This window comes from Ammospiza nelsoni, chromosome 26, assembly GCF_027579445.1.
Source record: "Ammospiza nelsoni isolate bAmmNel1 chromosome 26, bAmmNel1.pri, whole genome shotgun sequence".
NCBI classification, from domain to species: Eukaryota; Metazoa; Chordata; class Aves; order Passeriformes; family Passerellidae; genus Ammospiza; species Ammospiza nelsoni.
Genome location: NC_080658.1, coordinates 2,035,868 through 2,060,515, shown reverse-complemented (window position 1 = coordinate 2,060,515; position 24,648 = coordinate 2,035,868). Strand labels below are relative to the sequence as shown.

At 61.0% G+C, this 24,648-nt stretch overlaps 1 protein-coding gene and 1 non-coding gene across 2 annotated transcripts; one reads left to right on the top strand and one right to left on the bottom strand.

Moving 5' to 3' along the window:
- Nucleotides 1–1,867: 1,867 nt before the first annotated feature.
- On the top strand, nucleotides 1,868–21,856 carry CACNB1 (calcium voltage-gated channel auxiliary subunit beta 1). Its single transcript, XM_059489109.1, is given in 17 exon segments — nucleotides 1,868–2,060; nucleotides 3,720–3,806; nucleotides 7,320–7,439; nucleotides 8,785–8,907; nucleotides 9,016–9,152; nucleotides 9,263–9,339; nucleotides 11,292–11,311; nucleotides 11,443–11,523; nucleotides 11,625–11,683; nucleotides 13,883–13,992; nucleotides 16,896–17,047; nucleotides 17,148–17,243; nucleotides 18,249–18,404; nucleotides 18,407–18,436; nucleotides 20,378–20,416; nucleotides 20,419–20,518; nucleotides 20,521–21,856. Coding segments are annotated over 17 exon segments (1,665 nt in total). The 5' UTR covers nucleotides 1,868–1,973; the 3' UTR covers nucleotides 20,712–21,856.
- A 1,341-nt stretch (nucleotides 21,857–23,197) lies between these two features.
- On the bottom strand, nucleotides 23,198–23,287 carry TRNAI-UAU (transfer RNA isoleucine (anticodon UAU)). The gene is given in 2 exon segments: nucleotides 23,198–23,233; nucleotides 23,250–23,287. It is a non-coding gene; the product is annotated as a tRNA-Ile (tRNA).
- Between the last annotated feature and the right edge of the window lie 1,361 nt (nucleotides 23,288–24,648).

Here is a 24,648-nt window from a genome sequence, read left to right as displayed (position 1 = left end):
CCATGTATGGGGGGTCCAATTTGGGGTCTCTGGGGTGACCCGGAGCCCCCCCAGCTGCTGCTGGAGGGTGGAGAATTCTCTGCAGCTGTCCCTGGGCTGGGGACAGGAAAATCCCGTCCTGGGGGAGGAGGGGGGAGGAAGAATCGAGAACTTTCCGACAGCCGGAGGGAGGTGACACGGGGGGGGAGGTGACACGGGGGGGGGGGATTGTCCCACAGGGACAGGGGACACTGCCAGGACACCCAGCAGGGTGTGGGGGCTCTCCCCGTGGTGGTTTTTGGGGGGAAAATGAGGATTTTTTGAGGGGAAAATGAGGATTTTTTGGGGGAAAATGAGGATTTTTTGGGGGGGAAAATGAGGATTTTTGAGGGGAAAATGAGGATTTTTTGAGGGGAAAATGAGGATTTTTTGAGGGGAAAATGAGGATTTTTTGGGGGGAAAATGAGGATTTTTTGAGGGGAAAATGAGGATTTTTGTGGGGAAAATGAGGATTTTTTGGGGGAAAATGAGGATTTTTGAGGGGAAAATGAGGATTTTTGAGGGAAAATGAGGATTTTTTTGGGGGAAAATGAGGATTTTTGAGGGGAAAATGAGGATTTTTTGAGGGGAAAATGAGGATTTTTTGAGGGGAAAATGAGGATTTTTTGGGGGAAAATGAGGATTTTTTGAGGGGAAAATGAGGATTTTTGAGGGGAAAATGAGGATTTTTTGAGGGGAAAATGAGGATTTTTGAGGGGAAAATGAGGATTTTTTGAGGGGAAAATGAGGATTTTTTGGGGGAAAATGAGGAATTTTTGGGGGAAAATGAGGATTTTTGAGGGGAAAATGAGGATTTTTTGGGGGGAAAATGAGGATTTTTAGGGCAGCCTTGTCCCAGCAGAGTATGGGGGCCTCTCCCTGTGCTCACCCTATGGAGGTTTTGGGGGAAAAAAATCGGATTTTTAGGGCAACCTTGTCCCAGCAGGGTATGAGGGGCTCTTCCTGTGCTCACCCTGGGGTGGTTTTGGGGGGGAAAAAAGCGAATTTTTGGGGCAGCTTTGTCCCATCAGGATGTGGGGGGCTCTCCCTGCGGTGGTTTTTGGGGGGAAAATGAGGAATTTTGTGGGAAAAGGAGGATTTTCGGGGGGAAAAAAGCGGATTTTTGAGGCAGTCATGTCCCATCAGAGTATGGCGGGAGCTCTTCCTGTGCTACCCTGTAGAGGTTTTTGGGGGAAAAAATCGGATTTTTGGGGCAGCCTTGTCCCATCGGGGTGTGGGGGGCTCTCCCTGAGGAGGTTTTGGGGGGAAAATGAGCAATTTTAGGGCAAGCTTGTCCCATCGGGGTGTGGGGGTCTCTCCCTGGGGTGGCTTTGGGGGTACAATGAGGATTTTTGGGGTTGAAGAAGCGGATTTTTGTCCCGAGAGAGCGCTGGATCCGGGATGGGGACGGGGGCTGCTCCTGCCTGGGGCTCTCCGTCCTTTCCCTCCGGTGTTTTTTTTTTGGGGTCCCCCCCCCCCACCCCCAGCCCTAAAACCGCGCTGGGCACCAATTTGGGGACGAGAGGGGGAGCGCTGGACCCCCCCCCCAAAAAAAAACCCCCCTCCAAAATTCGGGGATGCTCCGACCCCCTCCACCCCCGCCCGGCGAAGGGGGCGGGGATTGGGGGGCACCCCCTTTATGGGGTGGGGGGCGCATTCCCGCACCCCCCATCCCCCCGGCAAAGCGGTGCGGGAGCGGCCGCCCATCCCTCTCCTCCTTCCTCCTCCTCCTCCTCCTCCGTCACCGCGGGGGCCAGGCCTGAGCTTCATCGTCATCATCTTCCTCCGTGTGTGTGCCGTGTGCGCGCTTCCCTCCCCTCCTTCCCTCCTTCCCTCCTTCCCTCCTTCCCTTCCCTCCCACCCATCCCCAAAAAAAACACCCCCCAAAAAAATCCCCCCCCACCTCCCCAAAAAATAAAAAATAAAAAATAAATCGCGGCCAGCGCGGCGCTCCCATGGTGCGGGAAGGCGGCATGGCCCGGACCCCTTACAGCTCCACGCAGGACATCCAGATGGACGTCTTGGACAACGCCGCCCTCCAGGTGACACCCCCGGGGCTTTTTTTGGGGTGACAGCATCGCCCACACCCCCCACACCCCCGCCATGGCACGGTGGGGGCGGGAGCATCCCGTGGAATTGCGCCCCCTTGGAATTTGGGGGGGGGGTGGGAGATGGGGTTCAGTCCTTCCCCCCGAATCCCTACGTTGGTTATGGGGTGCTAGCACCCCAAAATAAAAGGGGAGACCCCAAATTCACGGTACCCCCGTAATTTGAGAGGTTTGGGGGTGTTTTTGGGCACGGTGGGGGCGGGAGCATCCCGTGGAATTTGGGGGGTGGGAGATGGGGTTTAGTTCAATCCCCCAAATCCCTACATTGGTTATGGGGTGCTAGCACCCTGTTTGGGGTCCTAGCACCCCAAAATAAAAGGGGAGACCCCAAATTCACGGCGCCCCCGTAATTTGAGAGGTTTGGGGGTGTTTTTGGGCACGGTGGGGGCGGGAGCATCCCGTGGAATTTCGCCCTCTTGGAATTCGGGGTTCAGGCCTTTCCCCCTAAATTCCTGCGTTGGTTATGGGGTGCTAGCACCCTGTTTGGGGTCCCAGCACCCAAAAATAAAGGGGGAGACCCCAAATCCATGGCGCCTCAGTAATTTAAGAGGTTCGGGGGTGTTTTGGGCACGGTGGGGGCGGCAGCATCCCGTGGAATTTGGGGGGGTGGGAGATGGGGTTCAGTCCTTGCCCCCTAAATTCCTGCGTTGGTTATGGGGTGCTAGCACCCTGTTTGGGGTCCTAGCACCCAAAAATAAAGGGGGAGACCCCAGATCCATGGTGCCCCCGTAATTTGACAGGTTTGGGTTTATGTTTTTGGGGAGGGGGCGGGGTGTTGGGAAAAAGGGAAAGTTTTGGGAATTAGGAAAACTCTTGGGGTGCTCCCCCCCCCTCCCCCGCCCCATCCCCTTCCCTCCGTTTGTCCCCTCTGGTTTTGGGGTGGGGGGGACAGGGACAGTCCCCTCGGTGGGGCCAGAGGGGTGGGGGGCGCTGGGGAGAGACCCCCACTCTCTGTGTGCTTTTGGGGGTGACAGATTTTGGGGGGATGTGATAGATTTTGGGGTAAGGTGACAGTTTTTGGGGTAAGGCGACATTTTTTGGGGTGGTGGGGGGGGGGTCCTGTCCCCACAAATACCAACCATGGGGACCCCCCCAGCACCCCCAGGGGTGGCAGCAGCTGGGCCCAGTTGTCCCTTGGGGACATTGTGGGATGGGGGGGGTGACACCCCAATATCTCCCCCAGCATTTTACCCCCCCCCCCCAAAAGGCGTGGGGGGGACACCCCCAGATTGAGGGGGGGTCCCGTGGGGGTGGGTGTCCATACTGGGGGGGGGGGGGAAACTGGAATTTGGGGGGGGGGGGGGGGGCAGCTGGAATCTGGGGGGGGGGGGGGCTGCGACCCCAACCCCAACACGGCGGGGCCTGAGCGGGTTTGGGGTCACAGCCCCCCCCCCCCCCCCAAAAAAAAAAAATAAAGGGGAATGGGCGCCCCCATCCCCTTCCCGAGCCCCCCAATGGGGTCCAGCTGCAGAGCGGGGGTGGAAGGGATTGGAGCGGCTGGGGGGGTGCAGAGCTGCCCCCCGAATTTTGGGGGGATTTTTTTTTTTGGGGAGGGGTCCAGCCCTCCCGTGTCGCCCCCTCCGCTGTCCCCAGGGCAAGTACAGCAGGCGCAAGAGCCGCTTCAAGCGCTCGGACGGCAGCACCTCCTCGGACACCACCTCCAACAGCTTCGTGCGGCAGGTGCGGGGGGCTCTTGCTGCTTTTTGGGGGGTCCCGGGGCTTTTTTTTGGGGTCCCGGAGCTTTTCTTGGGGGGTCCCGGTGCTTTTTTGGGCGGTCCCAGCTCTCCTTTGTACCCCGAGAAGTGAGGGGGGCTCGCACCAAGCCAGGCCCTCCGCTCCCCTCAATTCCGTCCCCCCCTCAAATCGCAGCCCCTTTATTTTTGGGGGGTGGGGTGGGCACAGCCCAAAATTGGGGCTTGGCCGGGCCCCCCCCCCCCCCGTTTGAGCCCCCACCCTCTGGCCCGGGCTAAATTTACCCGGGTGAAACCTGAGCCCCCCTGGCCAGCCCTGCCCGGCCCCGCCACCATGGAGGTCCCCGGCAAAGACCCCCCGGCTGTCCCGGTGAGCGACCCCCGCCCCAAAACTGCGGCCCCCAGCACCCCCCGAGCCCCCCCTCAGCTCCTCTGAGAGTTTTGGGGGGGCTGTGAGGCGCGGTGACCCCCCCAGTGTCCCCTCTGTGGGGCAGGGGTGTCCCCAGTGTGGGGTTTGGGGAGGGGTGCCCCACCCTGGGCAGGGCAAAGGGGTGACCCCCAAATCCCCCAAAGGGACAAATCAGGGTTTGGGGGGGGGGGGGGGTCCCATGTGTCACCCACCACGTCCCTGGGGTGTCCCCGCTGTCGCAGTGAGCGACCCCCTCCCTCCTCAGGACCCCCCGAGCCCCCCCCTCAGCTCCTCTGCGAGTTTTGGGGGGGTCTGTGTGGCGGGGTGACCCCCCCAGTGTCCCCTCTGTGGGGCAGGAGGGTGGGGGGTGTCCCCAATGTGGCTTTTGGGGAGGGGTGCCCCACCCCGAGGTGACCCCCAAATTTGGGGTGACCCCCAAAGGGATAAATCAGGCTTGGGGGGGGATGGGGGGTCCCAAGGGGGGTGTAGGGATGGTATGGGGGGTCCCATGTGTCACCCACCGCGTCCCCGGGGTGTCCCTGTGGGGCTGGGGGGGAGCAGGGGGTCCCCGATACCCACAGAGCGCTCAGTCCCACACCTGGGGACAGCGCTGGGGACATTGAGGGGGACATTCTGGGGGGGACATTGAGGGGGACATTCTGGGGGGACATTCTGGGGGGGACATTCTGGGGGGACATTCTGGGGGGGACATTCTGGGGGGACATTCTGGGGGGACATTCTGGGGGGATATTCTGGGGGGACATTCTGGGGGGACATTCTGGGGGGGACATTGAGGGGGACATTCTGGGGGGGACATTCTGGGGGGGACATTCTGGGGGGATATTCTGGGGGGACATTCTGGGGGGGACATTCTGGGGGGGACATTCTGGGGGGATATTCTGGGGGGACATTCTGGGGGGACATTCTGGGGGGGACATTCTGGGGGGGACATTCTGGGGGGGACATTCTGGGGGGACATTGAGGGGGACATTCTGGGGGGGATATTCTGGGGGGATATTCTGGGGGGGACATTCTGGGGGGACATTCTGGGGGGGACATTCTGGGGGGGACATTCTGGGGGGACATTCTGGGGGGGACATTCTGGGGGGATATTCTGGGGGGACATTCTGGGGGGATATTCTGGGGGGACATTCTGGGGGGACATTCTGGGGGGACATTCTGGGGGGACATTGGGGGGGACATTCTGGGGGGACATTCTGGGGGGGACATTCTGGGGGGGACATTCTGGGGGGGACATTCTGGGGGGATATTCTGGGGGGACATTCTGGGGGGGACATTCTGGGGGGGACATTCTGGGGGGACATTCTGGGGGGGACATTCTGGGGGGACATTCTGGGGGGGACATTCTGGGGGGGACATTCTGGGGGGACATTCTGGGGAGGGGGGGGGGTCCCCTCGTCCCCTCCCGGCTCTGCAGAGGCCCCGGGCAGCGGGACGGGAGCGGGGCCGGTGTCGGTGTCACATTCCCGGAGCGGTGGTGACAGCTGCCATGTGTGTGTGTGTGTGTGTGTGTCCCTCTCCTGCCGTGACCCTGCCACTGTGGTGGCACCGGGGTGGCACCGGAGTGGCACTGGGGGGGCTACGGGATGGCTCTAAGCAGGATCAAGGTGGTACCAGGGTGGCTTTGGGCAGGACCAGGTGACTCTGAGGTGGCTCCAGGCAGCCCTGGGGTGGCACCAGGTGGCACTGAGCAGGACCAGGGCAGCACCGGGTGGCACCGAGCAGGACCAGGGTGGCACCAGAGTGGCACCAGGCAGCCCTGGGGTGGCACCAGGTGGCACTGAGCAGGACCAGGGCAGCACCAGGTGGCACAAGCAGGACCAGGATGGCACCAGGCAGCACTGGGGTGGCTCCAGGCAGGACCTGGTGGCTCTGAGGTGGCTCCAGGCAGCCCCGGGGTGGCTCCAGGTGGCACCAGGTGGCACTGAGCAAGACCAGGGCAGCACTGGGGTGGCACCGAGCAGGACCAGGGTGGCACCAGAGTGGCACCAGGCAGCACTGGGGTGGCTCCAGGTGGCACCAGGTGGCACTGAGCAGGACCAGGGCAGCACTGGGGTGGCACTGAGCAGGACCAGGGTGGCACCGGGTGGCACCGAGCAGGACCAGGGTGGCACCAGAGTGGCACCAGGCAGCCCTGGGGTGGCACCAGGTGGCACTGAGCAGGACCAGGGCAGCACCAGGTGGCACAAGCAGGACCAGGATGGCACCAGGCAGCACTGGGGTGGCTCCAGGCAGGACCTGGTGGCTCTGAGGTGGCTCCAGGCAGCCCCGGGGTGGCTCCAGGTGGCACCAGGTGGCACTGAGCAAGACCAGGGCAGCACTGGGGTGGCACCGAGCAGGACCAGGGTGGCACCAGAGTGGCACCAGGCAGCACTGGGGTGGCTCCAGGTGGCACCAGGTGGCACTGAGCAGGACCAGGGCAGCACTGGGGTGGCACTGAGCAGGACCAGGGTGGCACCAGGATGGCACCAGGCAGCACTAGGGTGGCTCCAGGCAGGACCTGGTGGCTCTGAGGTGGCTCCAGGCAGCCCTGGGGTGGCTCCAGGTGGCACCAGGTGGCACTGAGCAGGACCAGGGCAGCACTGGGTGGCACCGAGCAGGACCAGGGTGGCACCAGGATGGCACCAGGCAGCACTAGGGTGGCTCTAAGCAGGACCAGGTGGCTCCAGGCAGGACCAGGTGGCACCAGGATGGCACCAGGCAGCACTGGGGTGGCTCCAGGCAGGACCCGGTGGCTCTGGGCAGCACTGGGGTGGCACTGGGGGCTATGGGCAGCACCGGGTGGCACCAAGCAGGACCAGGGTGGCACCGGGGTGGCTCTAGGCAGGATCAGGGTGGTACCAAGGTGGCACCGGGCAGCCCCGGGGGTGGCCCCAGGTGGCACGGGGTGGCTCCGGGCAGGACCACGGTAGTTCTGAGATGGCCCCAGGCAGGACAGGGTGGCTCCCAGTGCCCGCAGCGCTGGGCACCGGCACAGTGAGAGCGTGCAGCACCGTCAGAGGGCCGCCATGGGGGCCGGGCTCTCTGCCCTGGGGGGCACAGGCCGGGCTGAGCCCCCTCCCCACCGCGCAGGGCTCGGCCGAGTCCTACACCAGCCGCCCCTCGGACTCGGATGTGTCGCTGGAGGAGGACAGGGAGGCGCTGCGCAGGGAGGCCGAGCGCCAGGCCATGGCCCAGCTGGAGAAAGCCAAGGTGGGAGAGCCGGGATGGACCCCCAGCCCTGGCACAGGGACCCCCTGGTACCCCCAGCCCTGGCACAGGGACCCCCAGTGCCCCCCAGTTCAGGCACAGGGACCCCCAGTGCTCCCCTAGCCCTGGCACAGGGACCCCCTGGTACCCCCAGCCCTGGCACAGGGACCCCCAGTGCCCCCCAGCCCTGGCACAGGGACCCCCTGGTACCCCCAGTTCAGGCACAGGGACCCCCTGGTACCCCCAGCCCTGGCACAGGGTCCCCCTGGTACCCCCAGTTCAGGCACAGGGACCCCCTGGTACCCCCAGCCCTGGCACAGGGACCCCCAGTGCCCCCCCAGCCCTGGCACAGGGACCCCCAGTGCCCCCCAGTTCAGGCACAGGGACCCCCTGGTACCCCCAGCCCTGGCACAGGGACCCCCAGTGCCCCCCAGTTCAGGCACAGGGACCCCCAGTGCCCCCCAGTTCAGGCACAGGGACCCCCTGGTACCCCCAGCCCTGGCACAGGGACCCCCAGTGCCCCCCAGCCCTGGCACCTGGACCCCCGGTGCCCCCCAGTTCAGGCACAGGGACCCCCAGTGCCCCCCAGCCCTGGCACAGGGACCCCCTGGTACCCCCAGCCCTGTTTGGGTGGCAGAAGTTGGAATCTCCCCTTTTTGGGGTGGCTTCTTCCCATTGTGGGGTGGCAGAGGGTGGGATCTCCCCATTTTGGGCTGGAATCTCCCCATTTTGGGCTGGAATCTCCCCATTTTGGGCTGGAATCTCGCCGTTTTGGGCTGGAATCTCCCCATTTTGGGCTGGAATCTCTCCCCATTTTAGGCTGGAATCTCGCCGTTTTGGGCTGGAATCTCCCCGTTTTGGGCTGGAATCTCCCCGTTTTGGGGTGAAATCTCCCCATTTTGGGCTGGAATCTCCCCATTTTGGGCTGGAATCTCCCCATTTTGGGCTGGAATCTCCCCATTTTAGGCTGGAATCTCCCCATTTTGGGCTGGAATCTCGCCGTTTTGGGCTGGAATCTCTCCCCATTTTGGGCTGGAATCTCCCCATTTTGGGCTGGAATCTCGCCGTTTTGGGGTGGAATCTCCCCATTTTGGGCTGGAATCTCCCCATTTTGGGCTGGAATCTCCCCGTTTTGGGCTGGAATCTCGCCGTTTTGGGCTGGAATCTCCCCGTTTTGGGCTGGAATCTCGCCGTTTTGGGCTGGAATCTCCCCATTTTAGGCTGGAATCTCCCCATTTTGGGCTGGAATCTCCCCGTTTTGGGGTGAAATCTCCCCATTTTGGGGTTCCATCTCCCCGTTTTGAGCCGGGAGGAGCTGCCCATCCCTCTCCATCCATCTCCCACGCAGACCAAGCCGGTGGCGTTCGCCGTGCGCACCAACGTGGGCTACAACCCCTCGGCCGGGGACGACGTGCCCGTGCAGGGCATGGCCATCTGCTTCGAGCCCAAGGACTTCCTGCACATCAAGGAGGTGGGACACCCCAGAGGGGAGCGGGGACAGCACTGGGGTGGGCCTTTGTGGGGTTTTTAAGGCGTTTTTGTGGTTTTTTTCCTCCCCCCCCCCCCGCGCTGTGTGCAGAAATACAACAATGACTGGTGGATCGGGCGGCTGGTGAAGGAGGGCTGCGAGGTTGGCTTCATCCCCAGCCCCGTCAAGCTGGAGAACATGAGGCTGCTGCAGGAGCAGAAGATGAGGCAGAGCCGCCTGAGCTCCAGGTGGGGGCTCACGCCGATGTTTCCCCCCCACACACGCACATCTCTCCCTGTACCTTCCCCATCCCGCCCTCAGCGTTCTCTCTCCCTCTCCCCGTGCTTCTCCCACGCAGCAAATCGGGTGACAACTCCAGCTCCAGCCTGGGCGATGTGGTGACAGGGACACGCCGCCCCACGCCCCCCGCCAGCGGTAAGAGTGTCCTGGGGGTCCCCCCACATCCCCCCCAAAGGCAGCTCCAGCCTGGGGGTCCCTCCCCAGCTCCCCACGGGTGCAGGCAGGGCGCCCCCATCTCCTCTCGCAGCATCCCCATCTCCATTTCCTGCGTTCTCCATGGCCATTGTCGCTCTTCTTCTCTCCCCCCGCGCCGTCCCCGCGGCCCCCAGGTGGCCTGGACACGGCCAGCTTTGCCTTTGAGGCCGATGAGTTAGAGGAGGAGGAGGAGGAGGCCCTGGAGGCGCAGCGCTCCCCTAAGAGTAGCGTGAGCAGTGTCACCACCCCCCCCGCCCACAGCAAGCGCATCCCCTTCTTTAGGAAGGTAACGGAGCCCGCGGGTCCCGCCTGCCGCACCCGCTGCCTGCCCTAACACTGCCGGGGGGCTGGGGGCACCCCGAGGGGCTGGGGGCACCCCAAGGGGCTGGGGGGCCCCAGGGCTGCAGCACGGGGTGAGCCCTGCAGCGGGGACAGTGCGGGGCTGGCTCCTCCTGCTGACACTGGGATGGATCAGTCCGTGGCTGTGTTCCCCCCCCCGTGGTCCATAGCATGGATCAGTCCATGGCTGACCCCCCCCCATGTTGTCAATAAGATGGATCAGTCCATGGCTGACCCTCCCCCTGCATTGTCAATGGGATGGATCAGTCCATGGCTGACCCCCCCCCCATGTTGTCAATGGGATGGATCAGTCCATGGCTGACCCCCCCCCCCCCGCATTGTCAATGGGATGGATCAGTCCATGGCTGACCCTCCCCTGCATTGTCAATGGGATGGATCAGTCCATGGCTGACCCCCCCCCTCCCCATCCATGGAATGGATCAATCCATGGCTGCCCCCCCCCCATGGACTGTGGAATGGACCAGCCCGTGGCTGTGATCCCCCCCGTCCATGGAATGGACCAGCCCGTGCCCCCCCCTCCCGGTTGCCCCCCCCGCAGTGTGCGCATGGTGTGTTCCAGCACGGCCGGTGTGTTACCCCCCCGCGGCTGAGAATGGACCATTCCTCCCCCCCCCAAACCGGCCATAACCTGGAGGGTTTGGGCGCTACCACTACACGGGATGGGGGGGTCTGCAGGCCTGCAGAGCCCCCCTGGCACCCAGAGCTACCCCAGAGGGGACAATGCTGCTGTGTCAACTGTCCCCAGGGCCCCCCGGTCACACACGTGTCACCAGAGCACCCCTTGGGTCACACACGTGTCACCTGGGCACCTCTGGGTCACACACGTGTCACTGGGTCACCCTTGGTGGGGGGTCACACAGGTGTCCCTGGGTCACACAGGTGTCCCTGGTCACACAGGTGTCACTAGGTCACTCTCCAGGTCACACATGTGTCACTGGCTCACCCCTGGGGGTCACACACGTGTCACTGGGTCACCCCTGGAAGGTCACAGACGTGTCCTTGTGTCACACAGGTGTCCCTGGGTCACACAGGTGTCACTAGGTCACTCTCCAGGTCACACATGTGTCACTGGCTCACCCCTGGGGGTCACACACGTGTCACTGGGTCACCCCTGGAAGGTCACAGACGTGTCCTTGTGTCACACAGGTGTCCCTGGGTCACCCTGCAGGTCACACGTGTGTGTCCCTGAGTCATCCTGGGCGGTCACACTTGTGTCCCTGGCTCACCCCAGAGGTCACACATGTGTCCTGGGTCACCGTGCAGGTCACACGTGTCACTGGGTCACCCTGAAGGGTCACAGCCATGTCCCTGTGTCACGCATGTGTTCCTGGGTCACCCCCAAGGGTGTGACGGCCAGGTCCCTGGGTCATACACCTGTCACTAGGTCACCCTGCAGGTCACACGCGTGTCCCTGCCTCACCCCTGGAGGGTCACACACGTGTCCCTGGCCGTCCCCCCGTGTCCCCACGTCCCCAATAACACGCATGCCTTTGCCTTTGCCTTTGCTGTGTGTCTCTGCCCCCGGACCGCAGCCAAGCAGAAGCAGAAGTCGGTGAGTGGCACCAGGGAGGGGGGGGATGGAGGGAGGCCCCCCCTGCTTGCAGCCCCCCCAAACACCCCGGAGCCGCCGCCGGGGGTGTCCCTGTCCCCTCGCGCCCCGGTGACCGCCGGCTGTGTCCCCAGACCGAGCACGTGCCCCCGTACGACGTGGTGCCCTCCATGCGCCCCATCGTCCTCGTGGGGCCCTCCCTGAAGGGCTACGAGGTGAGCAGGGGCTGGGGGGCGCTCGGGGGGCTCGGGGGGACCCCAGCCCTGCATTGTCCCTGTGTCCCTGCTGTCCCTGCCGTCCCTGTGTCCCTCCCCAGGTGACGGACATGATGCAGAAGGCGCTGTTCGACTTCCTCAAGCATCGCTTCGATGGCCGGTGAGGGGGGCATGGGACCCCGAAATCCCTGAGGGGACCCCCAAAATCCCTGAGGCAACCCCTGAATCCACCCCTGAACCCACAGAGGGACCCCTAAACCCACGAGGGGACCCCTGAACCCATAGAGGGACCCATGAACCCATAGAGGGACCCCTAAATCCATGTGGGGGCACCTAAACCCACAAAGGGACCCCTGAACCCCTGAGGGAGCCCCTAAACCCATAGAGGAACTCCTGAACCCATAGAGGGGACCCTTAAACCCACGAGGGGACCCCTGAACCCATCGAGGGACCCCTAAATCCATGTGGGGGGCACCTAAACCCACAAAGGGACCCCTGAACCCCTGAGGGAGCCCCTAAACCCATAGAAGGACCCCTAAATCCAGGTGGGGCACTTAAACCCATAGGGGACCCCTGAACCCTGAGGGACCCCAAAATCCCTGAGGCAACCCCTAAATCCACCCCTGAACCCACAGAGGGACCCCTAAATCCACGAGGGGACCCCAAAACCCATAGAGGAACTCCTGAACCCATAGAGGGGACCCTGAACCCATAGAGGGACCCCTAAATCCAAGTGGGGACCCATAACCCCATAGAGTAACCCTAACCCCATAAAGGGACCCCTAAATCCATGTGGGGGCCCCTAAAACCACAAGGGAACCCCTAAACCCATGGAGGGACCCCTAACACCATAGAGGGACCCCTAAATTCGTGGGAGGGAGACCTCTAAACCCATGAAGAACCCATAGTGGAACCCCTAAATCCATGTGGGGGCACCTAAACCCACAAAGGGACCCCTGAAGGAGCCCCTAAACCCATACAAGGACCCCTAAATCCATCTGGGGGCACTTAAACCCATAGAGGGACCCCTGAACCCACAAGGGAACCCCAAAACCCATAGAGGGACCTCTAAACTCATGTGAGGGAGACCCATAAACCCATGAAGAACCCACAGAGGAACCCCTAAATCCATGTGGGGAACTCGAACCCACCCCTAAATCCACAAGGGGACCCCTAAACCCATAGAGGAGCCAGGTGTGGGGTGACAGTGGGGTCTGGGGGTGGCACTGGGGTCCCAGGGCTGGCTGTGGGATGACATTGGGGTCCTGGGGGTGTCTGTGGGGTGTCATTGGTGACATTGAGGTCCCAGGGGTGGCTGTGGGGTGTCATTGGTGACATTGGGGTCCCAGGGGTGGCTGTGGGGTGTCATTGGTGGCATTGGGGTCATGGGGGTGGCTGTGGGGTGACAGTGGGGTCATGGGGGTGGCTATGGGGTGTCATTGGTGACATTGGAATCCCGGGGCTGGCTGTGGGGTGTCATTGGTGACATTGGGGTCCCAGGGGTGGCTGTGGGGTGTCATTGGTGGCATTGGGGTCATGGGGGTGGCTGTGGGGTGACAGTGGGGTCATGGGGGTGGCTATGGGGTGTCATTGGTGACATTGGAATCCCGGGGCTGGCTGTGGGGTGTCATTGGTGACATTGGGGTCCCGGGGGTGGCTGTGGGGTGTCATTGGTGACATTGGGGTCATGGGGGTGGCTGTGGGGGTGACAGTGGGGTCATGGGGGTGGCTATGGGGTGTCATTGGTGACATTGGGGACCCAGGGGTGTCTGTGGGGTGTCATTGGTGACATTGGAATCCCGGGGCTGGCTGTGGGGTGTCATTGGTGACATTGGGGTCATGGGGGTGTCTGTTGTTGGGGGGGGTGCCATTGGTGGCACTGGGGTCCCAGGGGTGTCTGTGGGGTGTCATTGGTGGCACTGGGGTCCCAGGGGTGTCATTGGTGGCATTGGGGTCCCGGGGGTGGCTGTGGGGTGGCATTGGTGACACTGGGGTCCCAGGGGTGTCATTGGTGGCATTGGGGTCATGGGGGTGGCTCTGGGGTGCCATTGGTGGCACTGGGGTCCCAGGGGTGTCATTGGTGGCACTGGGGTCCCGGGGGTGGCTGTGGGGTGACATTGGGGTCCCAGGGGTGTCTGTGGGGTGTCATTGGTGGCATTGGGATCCCGGGGTGGCTCTGGGGTGTCATTGGTGGCACTGGGGTCCCAGGGGTGTCATTGGTGACATTGGGGTCCTGGGTGTGTCTGTGGGGTGTCATTGGTGGCATTGGGGTCCCGGGGGTGGCTGTGGGATGACAGTGGGGTCCCGGGGGTGTCTGTGGGGTGACCGTGGCTGCGGGCTGTCCCCTCTGTGTCCCCAGGATCTCCATCACGCGGGTCACAGCCGACATCTCCCTGGCCAAGCGCTCCGTGCTCAACAACCCCAGCAAGCACACCATCATCGAGCGCTCCAGCACCCGCTCCAGCCTGGGTACCGCCCCCCGTGGCACCCCAAAACCACCCCCTGGAACCCCCAAAACCACCCCCTGGAACCCCTAAAATCCCCTGGAACCCCTAAAATCCCCTGGAACCCCAAAAACACCCCCTGGAACCCCCAAAACCACCCCCTGGAACCCCCAGAAACACCCCCTGGAACCCCTAAAATCCCCTGGAACCCCCCAAAACACCCCCTGGAACCCCTAAAATCCCCTGGAACCCCTAAAATCCCCCCCAATCCGCGGGACCCCCCCACCTCCAAGCCTCCATCTGTATCACCCCAACCCAACTCGGGGGGCTCATCCCGCTCCTGGGGGTGGGGGTGACTGACCCTGTGCTCCTCCTCCTCCTCCCCATCATCATCATCATCATCTTCCTCCTCGCCATCCTCTACCTCCTCCTCCTTCTCTTCCTTCTTCCCATTCTCCCCATCCTCCTCCTCCTCATCCTCTTCCTCCTCCTTCCTCCTTCTCCTCCTCTAGTGAGGGGGGACATGGCCAAGAACCCCTGACCCCATCTCCTTCTTCTCTTCCTCCTCCTTCCTCCCTCTCCTTCTCCTCCTCCTCCTCCTCCTCCCCATCCTCCTTCCTCCTCCTCCTTTTCTTCCTCCTCCTTCCTCCTCCTCCAGTGAGGAGGGGACATGGCCAAGGACCCCTGAGCCCCCTCCTTCTCCTTCTCCTTCTCCTTCTCCTTCTCCTTCTCCTTCTCCTTCTCCTTCTCCTTCTCCTTCTCCTTCTCCTTCTCCTTCTCCTTCTCCTTCTCCTTCTCCTTCTCCTTCTCCTTCTCCTTCTCCTTCTCCTTCTCCTTCTCCTTCTCCTTCTCCTTCTCCTTCTCCTTCTCCTTCTCCTTCTCCTTCTCCTTCTCTTCCTCCCCATCCTCCTCCTCCCCATGATCATCCTCCTCCTCCTCATCATCATCATCCTCCTCCTCCATCATCTCCATTGTGTTTTTCTGTTCCCATTTATTTCTCTTTTCTCTGGGCTCCTCCTCCCTCCGTGCTGCCTCCTTCCTCCCCTGCTCCCGACACAGATGTCTTGGGTACGTACAGGGACCCCCCTGTCCCCCCCCAAGGTGGCCTCAGGGACACAACCTGAGGGTTGGGGACACCTTGGTGGCATCTGTGTGTGTGTGTGTGTGTGGTTTGGGGGCTGTGCTGGTGACACCGAGGTGGCCGAGCCATGGGACAGACCCTGTCCTGCTGCTGTCCCCATGCTGTGGCACTTAGGAGGTGGCCTTAGAAAAAGAATAGATACTGCTGAGAAATATGAATATATATAAATATATCTGTATTAAATATATCTATATATAGATATGCATATCTATCTATATCTATATATATCTATATATATTTTAAATATATATCTCTCTCTCTATATTTATATATAAATATATATTTTTATATATTCATCTATATATTTACTTTTATATATTGTTATATATCTATATCTATAGAGAGTATATACATATAATATATATAGATATATAGATATATATAGATTTTATGTATAGTATATCTATATATAGATATGTATATATCAATATCAATATCAATATCTATATCTATATCTATATCTATATCTATATCTATTTTTAAATATATATCTATATTTATATATTTATATATAACTATATATTATATATAGTTATATATCTATACCTTCACAGAATATATACATATAATATATAGATATATAGATAGATTTTATTTATATATATCTATATTGAATATATATTCAATATAGATCAGTATGTATCTAGATATATAAATAGATTGATATTTATATATATATTTGTATATATAAATATACAATATATAATATATAATATTATATAAATATATAAGTATAATATATACTTATATAAATATATATATTTATATAAGTATATATAAATATATAATATATAATATATATAATATATTTATATATTGATATATATAAATATATATCAATATATAGATATATATGGATATATATAGACACTATATATAGTTATATTTATATATAGGTATATAGATATATAATTAATATATATTCATATATATATGCTTATATCTATATGAATATATAGTTATATATTGATATATTTATATTTATATATATTGATATATACTGATATCTATATATATAGGATATATATTAATATATCTATATATCTCTATATATCTCTATATGTCTATATCTCTATATATTTTTAATGAATATATATCTATATGTATCTATATTGAATATATATCAATATATAGACATGAATATATTTTTATATATATGTGTATATATATTCTAATATATATATATATTTCTATATGAATATACATTTATATGAATATATAGGTATAAATATGAATAAATGTATATGTATTCTATATATCTTTAGAATTTTTCCCTGGCTCACCCCCAGGTGAATATATATATTTTGTATATCTTTAGAGATATATAGAATGTACGTATTTTAATGAAAGATATTTTATATTAGAACCCACAAATGGTAATTCTAAATTATTGCCTTTAAGACATTTGCAGCAAAATGTGGCAAAAATTAATAGGCCAAGCAACACTTATAGTGTATTGTAATTAAGAAATCGTTAATAAATTAGGAAACAGTTAATACATTTCCTAATATTAGGAATTAGTTAATAAATATTAGGAAATAGTTAACAAATTTCCTAAATATTAGGAAATAGTTAATAAACAGCTAAATAATTTAACTTCTAACTGTGCTAACATCAGTTATAGCGCTTGTATTGTCCCACCTTTCACATGAGGCTGAATATAAAATTTTTCAACTGCCTCGAAGTCAGAACAAAGCTCAACCTGCGCTGTCCCTGTGTCCCCTGCCCCTCCCCACATTGTCCCCGCGTGTCCCTGCCCTCGCTCACTGTCCCCTGTCCCCTGCCAGCCGAGGTGCAGAGTGAGACCGAGCGCATTTTCGAGCTGGCGCGGACGCTGCAGTTGGTGGCCCTGGACGCCGACACCATCAACCACCCAGCGCAGCTGGCCAAGACCTCGCTGGCCCCCATCATCGTCTACATCAAAATCACCTCCCCCAAGGTGGGTGTGGGCGCTGGGGGCAGTGCCAGCCCCTCCCTGCCATGCCTGGGACGCCTGGCAGTGTCCCCACGGCCACCCTGTGCTGTCCCCTCGTGCCCAGGTGCTGCAGAGGTTGGTCAAGTCCAGGGGGAAGTCCCAGGCCAAGCACCTCAACGTGCAGATGGTGGCCTCGGACAAGCTGGCACAGTGCCCACCTGTGAGTGTGCCCTGGTCACCGCGGTGCCACACAGACTGACCCCACCCTGAGCTGCCCCGCCCTGTCCGTCCTGTCCCGTTGTCCCTGACCTGTCCCATAGGCTCAGCCCCATGTCCAGCTGTCCCTCCTGTCCCATTGTCCTCTCTCTATCCCATAGGTTCTGCCCCGTGTCCAGGTACCCCTCCCTGTCCCATTGTCCCCATCCTGTCCCATTGTCCCCACCCTGTCCCATAGGTTCTGCCCCATGTCCAGGTACCCCTCCCTGTCCCATTGTCCCCATCCTGTCCCATTGTCCCCACCCTGTCCCATAGGCTCTGCCCCATGTCCAGGTACCCCTCCCTGTCCCATTGTCCCCATCCTGTCCCATAAGGCTCCATCCACCTTGTCCCATTATTCCCACCCCATATCCACCTGCCCCACTCTGTCCCATTGTCCCCTCCCTGTCCCATTGTCCCCACCCTGTCCCATAGGTTCTGCCCCATATCCACCTGCCCTTCCCTGTCCCATTGTCCCCACCCTGTCCCATAAGGTTCCACCCTGTCCCACAGGTTCTGCCCCACATCCAGGTACCACTCCCTGTGCCATTGTCCCCTCCCTGTCCCATAGGCTCTGTCCTATTGTCCCCACCCTGTCCCATTGTCCCCTCCCTGTACCATTGTCCCCACCTTGTCCCATTGTCCCCGCTCTGTCCCATTGTCCCCATCCTGTCTCATGGGGTCTGCCCCATATCCAGCTGCCCTTCCTTGTCCCACTGTCCCACCGTGTCCTGTAGGCTCTGTCCCACTGTCCCCACCCTGTCCTGTAGGCTCTACCCCATTGCCAGGTACCCCTTCTTGTCCCACTGTCCCCCCCTGTCCCATAGGCTCTGTCCCACAGGTTCTGCCCCACATCTAGGTACCCGCCCCCATCCCATTGTCCCCACCCTGTCCCATAGGCTCTGTCCCACTGTCCCCGCCCTGCCCGCTGTCCCCGCCCCGCCCCAGCCGGCACGGGTCCCTCCCGCAGGAGATGTTCGACATCGTTCTGGACGAGAACCAGCTGGAGGAGGCGTGCGAGCACCTGGCCGAGTACCTGGAGGCCTACTGGAAGGCCACGCACCCGCCCAGCAGCAACCCCCCGAACCCGCTGCTGAGCCGCACCATGGCCACGGCCTGCGCTGGCCGCGCAGCCCCGCGCCCGTCTCCAACCTCCAGGTACAGGTGCTCACCTCCCTGCGCAGGAACCTCAACCTCCTTGGGCCGCCAGGCCACCCCCAGCCCCCCCCGGAGCCCCCCTGGAGGAGCACGCGCTGTGAGGCGGCGGCAGGGACGCTGGGGGACATCGGGGGACGTTGGGGGCGCGGGACAGCGGGGACACCCAGAGGCATCGGGAGATGCCTGGGATTGGGGACGGCCTGGGGAGTGACAGTGCCCCGCAGGTGTGGGATTGTCCCTGGGGTCACCTGTCCTGGGATCCTAGTCACCTCAGGGGACTGTGGTCCTCTCCAGGTGTGGGATTGTCCCTGGGGTCACCTGGGATCAGGGTGACTTCATGGGACTATGGTCCTCCCCAGGTGTGGGATTGTCCCTGAGGTCACCTGTCCTGGAATCAAGGTCACCTCAGGGAAATGTGACCCTTTCCAGGTGTGGGACCATCCCTGGGGTCACCTGTCCTGGGATCCTAGTCACCTCAGGGGACTGTGGTCCTCTCCAGGTGTGGGATTGTCCCTGAGGTCACCTGTCCTGGGATCAGGACAGCCCAGGGAGTCACAGCCTCCCCAGAGGTGTGGGATTGTCCCTGAGGGTCACATGTCCTGGGATCAAGGTCACCTCAGGAGAATGTGGGCCCCCACAACTGTGGGATTGTCCCTGAGGTCACCTGGGATCAGGCTGACTCCATGGGACTATGGTCCTCCCCAGGTGTGGGATTGTCCCTGAAGTCACCTGTCCTGGGATCAAGGTCACCTCAGGGAAATTTGACCCTTTCCAGGTGTGGGACCATCCCTGGGGTTACCTGTCCTGGGATCAGGGTCACCTCAGGGGACTGTGGTCCTCCCCAGGTGTGGGATTGTCCCTGGTTCTGGGATTAGGGTGACCTCAGGGGAATGTGACCATTTCCAGGTGTGGGATTGTCCCTGAGGTCACCTGGGATCAGGGTGACCTGAGGGGAATGTGGCCCCCCCACAACTGTGGGATTGTCCCTGATGTCACCTGTCCTGGGATCAGGGTGACTCCATGGGACTCCCAGGTGTGGGGTTGTCCCTGGTCCTGGGATCAGGGTGACCTCAGGGACTGTGGCCCTTTCCAGCTGTGGGACCATCCCTGGGGTCACCTGTCCTGGGATCAGGGGAATGTGGCCCCCCACAACTGTGGGATTGTCCCTGGGGTCACCTGTCCTGGGGTCAGGCTCTCCACCCTGGCATTGAGGCCACCCCAGGGTTAGGGTCACCCCATCGAGATGGGACCGTGATCCCAAGGTGTGGGGTCACCCGCCCTGGGCACCCTGGGATGTGGCAGCCCATGGCATTGGGGTCCCCATGGGGAAGCAGAGCCCCCCAGGAGTGGGACCAGCCCTGGGATTGTTCCTTTGGGAACCTGTGCCCACCCAGGGCTACTGCAGGGGACTGTTCTGGGATTGGGGTCACCCCAGGGAGCTGCTCCTGTTCCTGGATGGATTGGGGCCATCCTGGGCATCTCTCCCTGCCTGGGATTGCTGCCAGCCCCACATCTGGGGGCTGCTGGGAATCTGTGTCTCCTCCTGGAGCTGCCCAGGGGATTGGGATCCCCAGGATCTGCCCCTTTCGAGACCCACCCTGTGCCTTCCTGGGGCTGCCAGACCCCATTCCCACACCTCTGGGTGGGGGTGACAGTTTGGGGGTGTCCTGGGTGGGTTGGCTGGGGGGCACAGCCCCATCCCAGGGCTGGGGACAGAGAGGGGACAGAGAGGGGACACGTGTCCTGTGTTTTGTGTCGCTAAATCTCCCCGGCGCGCCTGCCTTGCTGGTGCCGCTCCCCCTCCCCATCCCCAGCCCCGCTGCCACCGTGTCACCCACCAGAGGCTGGCCAGGAGCGTGTGTCCCCCCACTAACCCCCCACTAACCCGGAGCGCCCCCAGCCCGTCCATCCCCGCATGGTGTGCTCGCTTCTCGCACCCAGGCTCCGCACCCGGAGGGGGAGCACGGCCGCGCCCCCGGCAGGAGTCGGGGGGCCGCGGGCAGGGCAGGGTCCCCCCGCCGCCCTCCCGGCCGGGTCCCCGCGGCCTGGCCCGCCAGGACACCTTCGACACGGAGGGCTCCGGGCAGCCGGGACTTCGGAGCCCGGCGATTCGTGCTGCATGGACATCGAGATGGATCCCGTCGAGGAGGAGCCGCCGGGCACCCCCGGGGCCGGCCCGCAGCCCCCGCCCGGCTCCTGGGACCGAGCCAAGGGCCAGGAGCCGCTGGGCCAGAGCGACGGAGAGGGCTGGGGCCGGGACGTTTACGTGCGTTAGGATGAGGGGGTGCGGGCGGCGCTGGTTTTGGGGTGCGGGCCCTTTGTGCCCCCCCCCTTTGTGCCCCGGCCAGCCGTGCCCTGGGGGTCTCCCCCTGCCGCAGCCCCCCAGCATCTCCAGCAGGGACAGCGAGTGACCAAAGGGGACCCGGCGTGTCCCCGTGCCCCCGGCGCGGGGTTGGGGCCGTGCCCCCCTCCCCAGCCCTGCCCCCCGCTTCTCCATGGTGCTCTTCGGCTGCGGGGTGCCCGGAGCTGGCCGTGCCCGTGGGGGGGGTCCCCGCCAGCTGCCCCCCCAGCCTGGCAGTGCCTGGCACTGCCCCCCAGCCCCCTGCCCTGCCCGGGGGGTGCATGCGTGTGTCTGCAGGGCTCTGGGGGGGGTCCCCGCTGCGCCCCCCCGAGGTGTGGGGATGTGGGGGTCTGCATGTGTTTGCCTTGGAGGGGCTCTGCCCTGAATTGGGGGGTGGGGGGGTGAATCTGATGCCAGTTTTGGGGGTCTAACCTGTGCTAACAGCTGCCCAGCCCTGGCCTGTGGGGGGGTCCCGCTGTCCTGGCACTGCCAGGCCCCGACCCCCCTCCCTTCCCGTTCATACCCCCCTCCCCGCCGTGCCTGTCCACGCTCGCCCTGTCCAGCCGTGTCCGTCTGTCCGTCTGTCCGTGAGCCTCTGTCCGTGTCCCCGCACCCCGGGGCACTGCCTTGTCCTGTGCCCGCCCCGGGGCATCCCCTGTGCCCCCCCCCCCCCCCAGCTCTTCGGGGTGACCACACCAGGGTGGCCCTGGGGACACCCCCGTGTCCGGCCCTCACCGCGGGGACGGGGCTTGTCCCACTTTGGGGGCAGCCCCTTGCCCCCCACCCCCATTTTTGGGGGTCCCCGGGGTCACTGCCTTCACCAGACCACCAGCCCGGGTCCGGGGGGCTTGGGGGCACCCAGCTCTGCCGCTGCCAAGCCGCCACCCACGTGTGCCTCAGTTTCCCCCTTATTTTCGAGGGGGTGGGGGGACTCGGTGTCACTGCCTGCCAAGTGCTTTGAGCCCCCCCTGCCCCAGCGGCCAAAAACCCGGGCGGCGGGGCAGAGGGACGTCCCGTAATTTATGTCACTCCACCAACTTTTAATTTAAAAGACCCGACAAAAAAAAAAATGTATTTTATTTATTTATTCTCGTTGATTTGTGTGTGTGTGTGTGTGTGTGTGGGTCGGGGGGACTCGCCCCGCTCGCTTGGTTCTTTGTAATAAACATTTCGGTGAGACCTGTCCCCCCTGCCTGAGCCTGCTGGGGACACGAGGGGACACTGGGGGACACGAGGGGACACTGGGGGATACAGAGGGACACAGGGGGACAGAGAGGGACACAGGGGGACATGAAGGGGCTGCGGTCGCCGCGGCTGGACCGGGCACAGCTCTGCAGTGAGGATGGAGCCAGGACCCGCCCGGCTCTGAGGAAGAGGAAGGAGCGAGGATCACGCGGGGGTCGGGGGCTCCAGCCCCCCCCCCTCCTGGGGATGGGTTTATCGGCGCTGGGCCGGCTCGGGACACGCTGTGGTCGCGATATTTACAGATAATAAATTACACCGCGGGCGCTCAGGCTGCCGGCACCGCCACTCGCTCTTCTCCGGCCGGTACTCGAACGCTCTCCTGCGACAGAGCACACATCAGTGACATCGGTGACACCTCGGACATCGGTGACACCCCAGCCCTGTCACCCCCACGCCCCCCGCCCGGCCCGGCACGCCCCGTACTCACTCTCTGGAGGGCACCGAGGGTCGGCACACCAGCCCGGCCTGGCATGGGCACACCTGGTTGATGCTGAAGGCCAGACCCCCGGGGGGGGACGTGGCAGCTCTGGGCCAGTGCCGAGGCGCCGTTGGCACACCCGCTCCCCGTGCTGGCGGGCACAGCAGCCGCCGGGCCCCGCACTCCTCGTCCCGCTGGCACCGCGCTCCTGGTGGCACAGAAAGTGGCATTAGGGGGACCCGCATCACCCCCTGGTTTAGCACCGCATCCCCCCAAGCTCTCAGAGCGTGTCCCCCCGTGCCAGCCCCCCACTCACCGTCCTGCCCGGGGGCCGCGGGCTGCTGGCACTTGCCGAACATGCAGACCAGCCCGGGGGCGCAGTGGGGGTCGTGGCGACAGTAGTGGCCCTCGGGCCGCGTGGGCAGGCACAGCCCGAAGTGCTCGTCACAGAAATGCCCCTGGGCGCAGGGGGTGGCGGGGCTGCACGGGGTCACCTGCGGAGGAGAGGGGACATGGTACATCAGGGTGGGCGCACCTCATCCCCCACCCCATTCACTGCCTGACCCGAGACGGGAAACGGCGCAAAACCCCGTCTGTTTAAGGTGTGGGGAGATTTTAGTGGGCCAAGCGCTCTGATAGCCTGGAAGCTCCATCCTCAGCGCTTTCCAAGATTTTTATCTCGGGAAAAGGAAACCCAGCGGCGGGGCGGGGGGGGGGGGGGGGGGCAATACAGGGCGCGAAGCCCCTACAAAAGTCCTGCTCCAGGTGAGGCTCGAACTCACAACCTCGGCATCGCTCGTGTACCGCCCTATAAGTACCGCGCGCTGACCGATTGCGCCACTGGAGCGCCCCGCGCCGCCCGCCGCCACCGCGCCCCCTGGCGGCCCCGCGCCGCACCCCCGGGGGACCCCGCGATGGAGATGGAACCCCCAGTGTGACCCCCGGATGGAGATGGACCCCCCCCCCGGATGGAGATGGACCCCACAGTGTGACCCCCGGATGGAGATGGACCCCCCAGGATGGAGATGGACACCCCGGGATGGAGATGGACACCCCCTGTGACCCCGGGATGGAGATGGACCCCCCAGTGTGACCCCGGGATGGAGATGGACCCCCCAGTGTGACCCCCGGATGGACATGGATCCCCCCAGTGTGACCCCCGGATGGAGATGGACCCCTCCCGGATGGAGATGGACCCCCCAGTGTGACCCCCGGATGGAGATGGACACCCCCTGTGACCCCGGGATGGAGATGGACACCCCCAGTGTGACCCCCGGATGGAGATGGACACCCCCAGTGTGACCCCCGGATGGAGAAGGACACCCCGTTTCCACCCCTGACTGAACATGGACACCCCGTGTCCACTCCTGGTTTCAAAGGGACCTCCCCGCGTGCCCCCCCGGATGGAGATGGACCCCCTCCGCGTCCACTCCTGGGTGGACCATGGACCCTCCCCGTGTCCACTCCCGGACAGAGACGGATTCCTGGTGTCCACTCTGGCTGGACATGGACCCCCCTGTCCACTCCTGGCTTCAAACAGAGCCCCCCTGTCCATTCCCGGTTGGAACCAAGCCCCGTGTCCCCGTCCCCGGCAGAACCCTGTGGTGACACCCGCTGCAAACCTGCCCTGTGCCCGCTCGGTGCCCACCCTGCCGCAAATCCTGGCTCCAAACCACCCCGAGCCCACCCTGAGCCCACTCTGGCTGTAAATTCTGCCCTCACCCACCTCAGTTCCCATCCTGGCTGCAAACGCAGCTCTGTGCCCACCCTGAGCCCACCCTGGTTCTCTCCCATCCCTGCTCCCACCCTGGCTGCAAACCCCGCTCTGTGCCCACCCTGGCTGCAAATCCTGGCTCCAAACCACCCTCGCACCCCTGAGCCCACTCTGGCTGTAAATTCTGCCCTCATTCACCCCCGTGCCCACCCTGCTGCCACCCAGGCTACAAACCCAGCTCTGTGACCACCCTGAGCTCACCCTGTGCCCACCCTGAGCCCACCCTGGCTACAAACCCCGCTCTGTGCCCACCCTGAGCCCACCCTGGCTACAAACCCCGCTCTGTGCCCACCCTGCTGCCAATCCTGGCTCCAAACCGCCCTGAGCCCACCCTGGCTGTAAATTCTGCCCTCACCCACCTCAGTTCCCCTCCTGCTCCCATCCTGGCTGCAAACCCAGCTCTGTGCCCACCCTGCTGCAAATTCTGAGCCCAC